Source organism: Nicotiana tomentosiformis, chromosome 5, assembly GCF_000390325.3.
Source record: "Nicotiana tomentosiformis chromosome 5, ASM39032v3, whole genome shotgun sequence".
In the NCBI taxonomy this organism is placed as follows: Eukaryota; Viridiplantae; Streptophyta; class Magnoliopsida; order Solanales; family Solanaceae; genus Nicotiana; species Nicotiana tomentosiformis.
This window is the reverse complement of record NC_090816.1, coordinates 94,361,348-94,373,256: the sequence shown is the minus strand read 5'-3', so window position 1 is coordinate 94,373,256 and position 11,909 is coordinate 94,361,348. Positions and strand designations below refer to the sequence as shown.

The 11,909-nt window shown below is 35.9% G+C and overlaps 1 protein-coding gene across 1 annotated transcript; it reads left to right on the top strand.

Annotated features, from left to right (window-relative positions):
- The first annotated feature begins 2,383 nt into the window (after positions 1-2,383).
- On the top strand, positions 2,384-11,704 carry LOC104099170 (protein TONNEAU 1a-like). The gene is made up of 8 exons (XM_009606082.4): positions 2,384-2,587; positions 3,996-4,128; positions 5,901-5,989; positions 6,082-6,204; positions 7,362-7,495; positions 7,604-7,629; positions 7,707-7,863; positions 11,508-11,704. The coding sequence occupies exons 1-8, from the start codon at positions 2,501-2,503 to the stop codon at positions 11,551-11,553; spliced, it is 795 nt and encodes a 264-aa protein (XP_009604377.1). The 5' UTR covers positions 2,384-2,500; the 3' UTR covers positions 11,554-11,704.
- Positions 11,705-11,909: the final 205 nt, after the last annotated feature.

Below are 11,909 nucleotides of genomic sequence, written 5' to 3'. Positions count from 1 at the left end.
ATATTTAATCATCCATTTGTCGTGCATAAATCTTTGTTGTTGTTGAATATGTTGTTATATGATAATTTGATGAGATTGTTACTTGATTATTTATGTAATTTCGTGAATTTGTTGGTTTGATTTCCTCTACAAATAATTAATTAAATGAGCTTAAAAAGAGGTGTTTATATAATTATTAAAATTTTGAATTTAATGAAGACTTTGTTTTATGTTGAGTAGTTTCTATCTCTATTGGTTGTTTTTGGGTGTTGTACACATTGTGTGGAGCTTTTGGCTATTTGTTGTGAAATTAATTGATTTTGTTATATCCTTGGAATTTGTTGTGGCCATTGAGCAAACTGTAATGTGAATTGATTTTGTTATGTTGCCATGATAACTTGCCGTGTAAATTGTTGTGTTGTGTGAATTATTATTTTGAGGAGATAAGAGTGGCATTTCACCGTTGATATTATATGGGTATTATGGTGGTATTTTACTGTTGTTGTGTTATTGGAATATTGTCTGGGCGGAGCGATAAGGGTGGCAATAGCAGCGATAAGGGTGGCTATTGTCAGAGACGATATGTGATGATGTGGGATTGTAGTGTTGATGATTTTCATGTGATGTTGTGATTTTCTTGTGTTTATTTTTATACCTTGTGCAATGTCTTATTGTTGGTAAATTGATAACAATCTGATTTATGTTGAAATTGAGAGCCTGTGACTATGGCCAGACGGATTATAAAATAAAATGTGGGTACGAGGTGCCGTGAGTAAATAATGAGGATATTTGACACATGAATTATCCGTGCAGATGAGATATGAAATGTGGGCACGAGGTGCTGTGATGAAATGATAATGATATTTGGCACGTGAGTTGTCCGTGCAGTTGTGATATGAAATGAGGGACGAGGTACCGAAAAAATATGATAATTTAATTATGGGCACGAGGTGCCGTGGAAATATGAAAATGGGCGGAGACCCGTGTTTACGAAAAATATGAAAATGGGTTGAGACCCGTATTTTTATGATTATGAAATGAGGTGTCACATGGTGACTTTTTATTTGAAAGAATTATATTCAAAATATTTATTTGGAAGGATTTTTACTTAGAAAGTATTATAGGAAAGAATTATATTTGAAATAATTGTTTGAGAAAATTATATTTGAAAGAGAATTATTTGGATGAATTATATGTGAAAGACATTTACTTGAAGGACTTGATTTAATTGGGTGCGGTTGTTCTTATTAATGGTTGAGTGATATTAATGGTATTCTTGTTGTCTGCTGTGCATATCACTGGTTGTTTTATGTTGCCCTATTGTTATTTGTTTCCTATTATTTTGTATATTATATTGCACATGTTATTAGACTAGTGAGTGTCTTGACTGTACCTCGTCTCTACTCCATTGGGGTTAGTCTTGATACTTACTAGGTACCGACCGTGGCGTACTCATACTACACTTCTGCACATTTTTGTGCAGAGCCAGATATTGAAAATATCGAATTTGAGCAGAGTTAAAGCGGGATCATAAGGATTCAAGGTAGAGCTGCTTGGTCGTCGCTGTCCCTTGAAGTCATTTCATTTCATTGTACTGTTAATTTGTAATCAAACAGTATTGTATATTCGGTCCTCGTGATCATTCTATGTATTCAGTTAGAGTTCGTGACTCAGTACTACCAGTCTTGGGAGGTTGTGTATTGTAATTATTTCCGCTGTTAGTTTTGATTACTTAAAAAAAAATGGCTTCAAAAATGTAATGGAAATCGGCTTACCTAGTCTTAGAGACTAGGTGCCATCACGATGCCTGTAGTGGAATTTTGGGTTGTGACACAAAATGGTTAAAATAAAACAGTTAACCATCCATATTATCCACTAAAAAATGGGTTGGATAATGAACTTTTTAAAAATGGGTCAAATATGGATAAGAACCATATTATCCATTTAGAAAGTGGACAACCAATGGGTAATCAATGGATAACCAATATGTCTAACTTTTACATTTGTAAAGCCTCAAATTGAGGGTTCCTTAAGTTAGGGAGACTAAGAATTCTCCCAAAAGTGATCATATGCAAGAAATCATGGATAATGGTTACCCATATATCCGCCAGTTAACCCGTTTTTTATCCATATTAAATATGGGTCGAGTCGGATAATTTATCTATTTTTTCATTACCCGATTTCAACCCGAACCATATCCGCCCCGCCCCGCCCGTTTGCCACTCCTAGCCTCTCCTATATAAAATAAAAATAAATAGATTGACTTAATTGACTTTTGTTTTTTGGTATAACTTAATTGACTTAATTTACAAAAACCGTAACAATTGTTACGTTCACTTTCATACGGGCCCCACCCCCATCAAGTCATCAACTTTATTAAACATCTCATTTCAAAAACAATCTTGAGGACCCAAATACTGCATTAATCGCACAGGCAAAGCGGAGAGGCCCTTCAATGAGAAGAGAAACCATATGAAAAATATCAAACATCTCTAATTCTAGTTTCAGTACAGAGTAGAAAATGGACGATTATACAAGAGAAATGATGGACCTCAAAACCCTCGTCACCCGAACCCTAGAGAAGAAAGGCGTCCTTGCCAAGATCCGAGTATGAACAAACAATTCTTCTCTTCTGCATTTTCATTTTTTGTTCTGTGAATTTTCTTCTCGATCAGATCGAGTGGTTACGTGTTACGTGCTTCCAAATTTTGTACATTTTTCTTTTCTGGGTATGGCTTGGGCTTGCCGACGAAGCTGTAATTAGATATTTCTTGATTCATTATGTATGCAGATGTAATTTTTCCTGTTCTGAAAATTGGGGTCATGAATAGCTAATTCCCATAGTTTCTTGGATAGAAAATAGAAATTGAAAAATTGAGTCTTTGTGAATTTTAAGTCTAAGATTAAAATTTTTGGTTGCAAAAAGTTGGGTATAAGGGCAAAGCAGTTGTCACCAGCTTATAAAACATCTGGGTAATGCAAAGCACAGTTTAAGTGATTTAATGTGTAGAAATGAATACCTTGTTTCTAACTTAATTGCTTTAACTGTTTTATGCATCTTCAAGGAGCTAAAATATTAGAATTTTGACGGGTTGCAGCATGTATACTTTTTCCCTTACACTTGCTGCATTTTTCGTTGAACAAATTATGCATAACTTATCTAGAAAGAGCATATGTCCTTTCCTATCGAAAAAGAAGAAGAGCATATGTCCTTTGATGCTCATCCTACCTTTTAGGTTTATTTGGGGCTAGTCAGCAGACAAATGAATCACTGAGGGATCTAAATCCCAAAGTTGGGAGCAAAAGAATAGGATATTATTGCGCTCAGTTAGGGGTGACTAATTTTTTTTTTTATAATCGTGGTGTCCGAACTAGCTTGTGCGCACCTTGACTACTTCCATTGGATATCTTCCAACTCCCACCAGCACGGATACTAGGTAACTCTGTCTGCCAAGGCTTGGACATATGGGAAGAAATCAATTAGTTATTTGCCTCCGTTGCTCAGTTAGGGTGACTTAGCTTGAACAAGTGCGAATTGATGGATTTGAAGGGGTTAAACCTAATTTAAGGCTCAAACATTTAGAGAAAAGATTGGATATGCAGGTCAATTAGGATTAAATGGTAACCTACTGGTAGAGTTGCTACCTTGTATCCTAGACGTGTAAGGTTCATTCCCCACCATGCCTTTTTCCTCACAAGATTGGAAAATAGTTTGACTTGCTTTCATTCATGCGAGCTACTTGTTACTACCACAACAGAGGAGGTGTAGTAGAAAAAAAGCTGAAACAAATGTTTGGTTCTTTTACCATGTTGGATTTGTAGTAATAGAGAATCTTTTGAACTTTTCTGGTAAAGAGAAATTATTTATTAGCAAATAAAACCTGATGATCTTGTTTATTGAAACAAAACATGATGTCACATGTGAATCCTTCTTCAGATTCTCTTTTGTTGATATACAGTGCAATCCTGGTTGATCCACAACGTATTTACATATTTTACATGGCTACATTTCTTAGGCTGAACTTAGAGCAAGCGTTTTCGAGGCGATAGAAGAGGAGGATAGGGCAATCGAGAAGGATGAAGCCTTGCCTCCTGCACTGTTGGGTAGCTGCAATGAGCGTGCGAAGCAACTCCATAATTCCCCTTCAGGTTCTCAGTTACTTGTTTTAATCTTTTTGGTTTTTTTACCCTTTATGAATCCTCGCCAAGTTCTTTGGTATAGGAGGACGGCTACTAACTTGTTGTATGGAAAATTTGTTAAACTTCGGTTATATATATATATATATATATATATATCTGAAAGCTGAGTGTTCAGTATTGTGTGTACTCTGCAGAGTATTGTTGTGCCCATGGAACTCTCAAAATATTGTGATAGGTTGAGTTTGTTCTATGTACTTATACATATGCTGTTTAACTGTTCAATCTAGATATCTGAACTAGTCTTTTAGAATCTAAATGTGAGAACCTGCCTGCCTGATCAAATCAAGTCCAACCTAAATCTGAATTGGAGATGAAAACACTTTCTGTTGCCAAAGATTTATGTTTCTTTTCAGGTTACTTTCTAAGATTTAAGGTTCTGATTTTTAATCTTTCCTAAAACATTATAGCCTGGAATTTGATGCCACATGAAGTTTGTATCCTTGTGGTTAGTAAGATCATCGAACCTTATAAAAAATCATCTAGAACCAGCTGAGAAGAAAGCCATCGGATTTCTTTGGACTTTGGTTGGAAGCATTTGAATATAACTATGTAAGGGCAGCATATAAATAGAACTATACTATTAAATAACAACAACAAAAAGTTAAAAAGAAAAAACACAAAAGTCGAGATATAGTCCTTCATGTTCCCAACCAATTCTTTTAATAATTGTGGTGTTCAGGCCGGCTTTCGCGCCTTTGTTATATCCACGTGTACCTACAACCTCTCACCAACATAGATACTGGGTAACTCTCTCCCCAGTGCTTAGGTAGATGGGAAGAAATCACCTATTTTTTTTGTTTTTGCTGGGATTTGAACCTTGATCGCAAAAGTTTGCACCCAGTTCGTTGACCACTACGCTATACCTCAAGGTGATCTGACCGATATTAAACAGTTAATCAATGTCTTTAGTCAAAACGTGACTAGTTCTTTTGGATACCTGAAGTAATTCTGCTTGCAATTGATATTTTATTAAGTTGAATATTGTCAATTCCTAGAGCTTTGTGATAAATAGTCAATTTTCTTTAAATGAAATAGTATATGATAAGTATGAATATAAATAGTTAATTATACCTTATACAGAAAAACAATTTAAGTGATAAAGAGTCAAGTGTATTGACTTTAGTATTTTGAGTCAGAGAAAGGTGTGCACTTGTAAAAGAACAAATATAAATAAGTAAATCTATGCATTCTGTCTTTCCTTTTTTTTTTTTCCGGGGCCCTTGGACGAGGTCTTTCCCTGCTTTGGTTTTTAGTTGTCATAGAAAAGGACATAAGCATCTCCCTAGCTCATTTCTGTCCTAAGTCTATTTTGACTTCTTCGTTCATTGTGATGCAGACACTAGCATCTTTTGCACGAGTTACGAGGATAACATACTTGATTGTTTGGTCAAATGCTTTAGTGGCCATGCTAAATTTGTATTTGTTTTTTCATTAATGACAGTGTTGTAGATTGTGCACTCGCTTCCCATTTCTCTTGCATAATCATCTTAAAGTGGAGAACATCTATAGTTACTTGAGAGTTTTTATATAGCACACTGATATTTAACACCAATATTCCTTGTAGGTTAAAGTGCCTTTCACCACATTAGGTCGTGTAGTTCTATAATCAGTGCATGGAGATAGGTGTTTAAGACTTTAAGTAATTAAAGAAGAGTTAATATATTACATATTTTCCTTCACTAATTCCTTGTTACTTGTTTTATTTTCTTTTCTGAATGCAGGAAGGCTACTAACTGCACTCATATGTGAATATTTTGACTGGGCTCAATTAAACCACACACTTAAAGTTTATTTGCCAGAGTGTAATTTGGTAATAATATACAGCTTTCTTTAATGATTTTAAACCACCTTGCATAAATTGTCAATTATTACTTCAATTTACAAACGCTCACTTGTTTGCAGCCAAAGGATTCTTGGAAATCAGAGCTAAAAGAATTTAGCAGCAAGAATGGATATGATCTTAACAGGAATGGGGATAGTGGTCCATTGCTTTTGGATGTTCTCGAAGGATTTTTGAAGTACGAGGTTCGATAAAACTGCTTATATTAGTTAACTTCTGCATATATATATATATATCCATCATTTGCTTATGGTACTGTTGACGTTTTATGTTTATGTTAGAACTACCAAAAAAACAGTAAAAAACAAATAAAGAAAAGGAAAGTGGGAGATTAGAACTTGTAACCCTAAGCTAGGAACGTGTATGTTGGGACACAATATTATCATCCTTGAAAACAATAAAAAGTTGAGAAAGATGAATTCAGTAACGGAATGTATTCCAGTTTATTAAGACTAATTGTCTCAACATCCCAATGCAGTTGTGGGCCTTTCGCGGTCTCGCCATGTGGTATTCAAAATTTCCTTGTATTTTTTTCTATAGATTGATAAATTGTTTACAAATGCAGAAGGATGACCAATTTATTTTTTTTGTGTTGGGGGGGGGGGGGTGGAGCAGGTTGCCAGCCAGGAAACATGTAGAGTCATAATCCGAGTATATATTCTAAAAGGGTCAATTCAAAAGGGTTCTACATAACAGAATTTATGGCAGACATCTCATAAAGCAAATCATAGGAGGATGAAAATAAATATTATGAAGTTGCCATGTTGCCAAATACAAATAGCTAACCATACAGTATTAAAGTGTCAAGACCCAATTGGGACAGTTCTCATGATTTACTAGTGATACTGACCAATAGGATAATGAATGACACTAAGCTTAATTTTGTTCAGCACGATTTGTTTCTTTGTTCTGCTTTGAGCACTTCTTTCTTGTCATTGTCTCATGAGTATGTCCACTTGTGCAATCAATACCAGGGGCTTGTATTTGAACCTTTAACCTTGCTCGTATGCGATTGCCTTAGTTCAAAGCTTTCTACGCTTTGGGTATTGCTGGTTTTAAAAATTCAAGTGTACACAAGTGTGTCAATGTTAGTAAATGTAACTTGCACCGGTAGAAATTGATTATTGTTCTGGTTTTGGGATCTTCATTGCCTTTTGTTGTGGTTAACTGTCTCCCATTCCAGGTTCAGTTAGTGGCTTTAAATGTTTATGCAGTTCCATTAGTTGATGGTTATAGCATTTGCAGTTTACATTTTCCTGCATTCAAATTTACTATGGTAAATATTTAAGTCTATCTAGTAGGAATTAGCTTTAAGGTCAAGCTTTTAAAATCTATTTTGCAGAACTTATCTCAAGGAAGGGGTGCTGGGAGGAGATTGACAACACCAGATGCTGAATCTCTTTCCAATGTAGAAACAAGGAACATGAGGAGGCCTTCTTCATCTTCAGTTGCCGGGGGCTTACCTCCATTGGGAAGGTTTACATTTAAGATTCTATTATAGTATCTTCTGTTGTGTTAATTTATTTAGTTATTTTTCTATTTTTTTTATTTAAGATTTTGACTTGGGAACATCTCATGCCACAGGCCAGGTCCTGCTGCCCAGTCATCTGGTAAGTAGTCCACCCGCTTTATTTGTATTAATTCCTGGATAAATGCGTAACCTTTTTCATATGGTTGAGATGGTTAGATAGAAGAGCAGGTTCGTCAGTATCTGGGTACAGGAAGGATGAATACAATTGGAGATATGACAACGATGAACTTGCAGAAGATGTAATTCGTGCTTCATCTGCCTTGGAAAACCTTCAGTTGGACAGAAAAGCTCGGAATCTTACCACTTCCTGGCGGTAAGTGTTTGAGAACTAGATGTCATTTTTCTAATTTGGTTTTGATGTAACATTGTAACTTCTGTTGGATGGTGCGGAAGTTATCAGCTTTGGTTAATGTTAGTCCTGGATGGTTTATTTAGTTTTAGATGTGGCTGCTATAAGATACATCACTTGTGGCTGGTCGCTAAGGTTAAATAATGACAACCTTATTTTTTCCACTAAGGCAGGTGTTAATTGCATAGATGTCATTTTGTAGCAAAACTAGACTAGACAGTACCTTTGGGCTGGTGGGCTGAGAGAAATATTACCCATGTTTCCTATCAAGTTTGGATTTTATATTTTTATGCTACTTATAGAGAACTCTCTATTTAAATGTGTTGAATTGTCTGCACAAAAATTGCACCAAAGCAGGTGCCAAATTTATTATAGTGTTGAATGCGATAAAAACTTAACTATGAATTAAGAAAGAGGACTATCTGAATTAAGGAAAAGATACTATCGCCAATTCCGGCAAAACATGGAGAGAATATATGTTCTAATGTGCACGCATGAGAAGTTTGTCTTACGACTAAAATAGGTCAAATTTGGTGAAGATCCTTTTTAAGTAGAGATTATTATTTTGTAAAGTTCTAGATCAGATTATTAATCACATATCCAGAAGATGAAAGTAGCTGAAATGAGGATGTTGAGGTGGATGTGCGGGCATACTAAGATGGATAATATTAGTAATGAAGATATCTGGGAGAAGGTGGGCGTGACCCCATGGATGACAAGCTGCAGGAAGCAAGGCTCAGATGGTTCGGAGAAGCCCAGATGCGCCGATGAGGAGGTGTGAGCGGCTGGCTTTGGTGGGTACGAGGAGAGGTAGAGGGCGGCCTAAGAAGTATTGTGGAGAGGTGATCAGGCAGGGCATGACGTGACTCCAGATTACCGAGGACATAGCCTTAACAGGAAGTTGTAGAGGTCGAGCATTAAGGTTGTAGGGTAGGAGGTAGTTCTGCATATTTCTATGGTGCACCAGAGTGAGGCTAGTCTGTTAGGACCTAGTCTTAGGACCCGTTTGGCCATAGATTTTGCCAAATTTTTTCCAAATTGTTTTTGGCAAATACATGTTTTTTTATGAAGTTTATCCATATTTTGGCAAATTCCCAAAATCCAAAACCCAAATCCCAAAACCAGCTCAAGAGTTGGTTTTGGCCCAAATTATTTCTATTACATTTTTTAAAAATTGCCCCAAACTTTTGTATTTTATAAAAGAGCCCACCATTTATTATTTAGTAACAATGCTGCTTCGTCTTTTCGGTCATCTGATAGTGTATTGTGTAGTTCATTATAAAAATGATAATTTTGTACCAAATTTATTTATGTTCAGGACTATGCTTTGTGATAATGATAATGAATGTTATTGATGAAGGTATTGTTGGGCATTTGTGATAGTTTTTAGAACTTTTGGGTATAAGTCATGTTTCATGTTTTAAAAAAAAAAGTGAAATATGTTTTGAAAACTGATGTCCAAATACATTTTCATCTTCAAACCAAACTTCACCCAAATCAGATTTTTCAAAATAAATTTAGGAATCTATGGCCAAACGCTAGCTTAGACTGTTAGTGGTTAATGTTGAGTCACACTACTGTTTCGTTACTCTTAGTGCCGGGCTTTATCTACTAGTTATTGTTTTGTTGTTCATCTATTTTTTGGTTATGGTGATGCTGTTAATTGTTTCATGGTTTCTTTTGATGGTATTGATGTATTGCCTCTTTTCGTTTTCTTGAGCTGAGGGTCTTTCGGAAACCACCTCTCTACCCCCTCGGGGTAGGGGTAAGGTTTGCTTATACGCTAACCTCCCCAGACCCCACTAGTGGGATTTCACTGGGTCGTTGTTGTTGCTGCTAGATCATATTATTATTTATAAACTGGATATTCTTACTTTTGAAGTTACTTAATTGTTAAAAATGCATTACTTTTAACTTTTATAACTTACCAAAAACAAATTGTTAAACATGCATTATGGTTAACAGTAAAGTACCACTCCTTTTTGACTAAACAAAAGATGTGTCCTTTTTATGTTTCCAACATGCCACCAGGATATTGAAAAGTTATGCATAATGAAAGAAGATAAGGGTAAAAGCTTTCATAGTGTTCTCACACAAACAAACGTAGTCGGGGAATAAATAGGCTTCTTTTCCTCTCTTTTTTGGCTCAATTAACTTCCTGAAACACAATGAAGTGGGCCATAATATCCATGGTTCAAAGTTGAGTGTTTGACCAAAGTTGGGATGTTGGCTGGGGAATGGAAGGTAAGCCCGTTGTGTGCAAAAGGATGGACTGTAGAAGAAACATCCAGCTATAGGTAGGTGTCATCCTTTTCTACAAAGAAATGAGCTAATTTTGTGTGTTCTATGTTTCCGTCGGCAACATGTTGAAATAGCTGCTTTTCATGTGAACAATCAGGTCATATTTAAGAGGTAATTAGGTTTTTAAGTGCTTGTGTTGAATTTATACGTCTTATACTTGCTCAAAAAAGAAAAGTGTCTTATTGTAGTACTATGGTTCTTAACTTAATAAGAGCGAGCTAATCGTTGTGATGTATAGTACGGTAAAGGTTGGTCTGTAGCTCTAGCTCTTCTTTGGTCAGAGAAGGTCAAATTTGGGGTGGAAAAATCAAACTTCAGCAGACAGCAAGCGTTCATAATCTGAAGACCTGTTGGTCGATGATGGATTCTTGTTCACTGGCGATGTATGTAAAGAACTACCAATTACCGGGCACCCTTGCTAGACTTCCATCAGCTGGAGGATTGAAATTTTAGCTACCTTATCACATATCAATAGACTAATTTCAGCATATATTTGTTGCACCCAAGAGTGTGGCCTGGTGGTCAATGAAGTGGGTTAAGAACCATGAGGTCTCGGACAAAAACACTAGGTGATTTCTTCCCATCTAGCCTTGGTGGACAGAGTTACTTGGTACCTGTTGATGGTAGGAGATAACAAGTATACCGTGGAATTAGTCGAGGTGCACGCAAGCTAGCCCGGACACCACGGTTATAAAAGAAAATCAGCATATATTTGTAGCCCCTTTCTAAACTAAGTTATGGCATCAGTTTTCAGGAATGAACTAACTGAATCCTACAAAATTGAGAATGAGCAGGACTTGGGCTGTTACTATTCTTCTAGCTGTGATGATTATACATGAAAGCTCCATTTTCATATATATTTTTAAAGACACATTATCAAAATAAATAAAATGATAGTCATCTAAAGACCGACTCACTGACATACCATGTCAAACTGGATAATAGGCGGAAAGGTTTTCATCTGGAAAGAGACCCTTTTTTTAAAAAATGATTATGCTTTGGCATCAATGAAATCACTGCGCTTGGGGAAGTGCTCCCACTCTACTACATCAAGTTTGTGTTATACAAGACAAGGGCAAAGTAACCAAGAATATAGTAATTAGTGATGACCTACAACAGCTGATGAGCGGTTGCATTTATGTGAAAAAAACATATGTACTCTAGTTATTCCTTTTGCTCGACTCTTTATTGTTCTTGTTATCCCGCTGTCGAATTGTGTTGAAAATTCAGTTCTATCGCACTTTAGATTGGTTGTACTGTCAAGAAAATGCAGTCATATCTCAACTTTGTACTGAATTTATTTACAGGCATGGAGGGGATGGCATGTCCGAGGAAGATGGCAGGGTAGAATAGGCGTGTCGCATAGTGTTCTCCACATCTCTAAATCTCAGAATTGATGTTATCTTAAACCATTGAATTCTATTTTGTGTAATGGACAGTGATGTTTCTTATGATTGAAATACTGTATATTGCTTTTAGTAGATTGATATGAGTTTTTCTTCCATCCTTTTTTGGCCCTTATTATCATTTACAATTATCCCTATTTGTTAGCTAAGTTCATTCGTTTAGTCTTTATGCTATTTGTTCATTTACGAAGGTTACTTTTGGTTTGAGTGGCTCAAGTGATTACTGCAAGCTGGTTCTCGGGGTTAGATATGAGCCACTATAACATTTTGAACTGCTTTTTTTCGTTTTAAAGGAAGGTATTT

Bases quoted from the DNA above. Each gene is read 5' to 3' on its own strand.
- LOC104099170 (XM_009606082.4), top strand. From the start codon at position 2,501: ATGGACGATTATACAAGAGAAATGATGGACCTCAAAACCCTCGTCACC. The intron at 4,129-5,900 runs GTTCTCAGTTAC...TTCTGAATGCAG, and splicing joins ACTCCATAATTCCCCTTCAG to GAAGGCTACTAACTGCACTC. The intron at 7,864-11,507 runs GTAAGTGTTTGA...ATTTATTTACAG, and splicing joins AATCTTACCACTTCCTGGCG to GCATGGAGGGGATGGCATGT.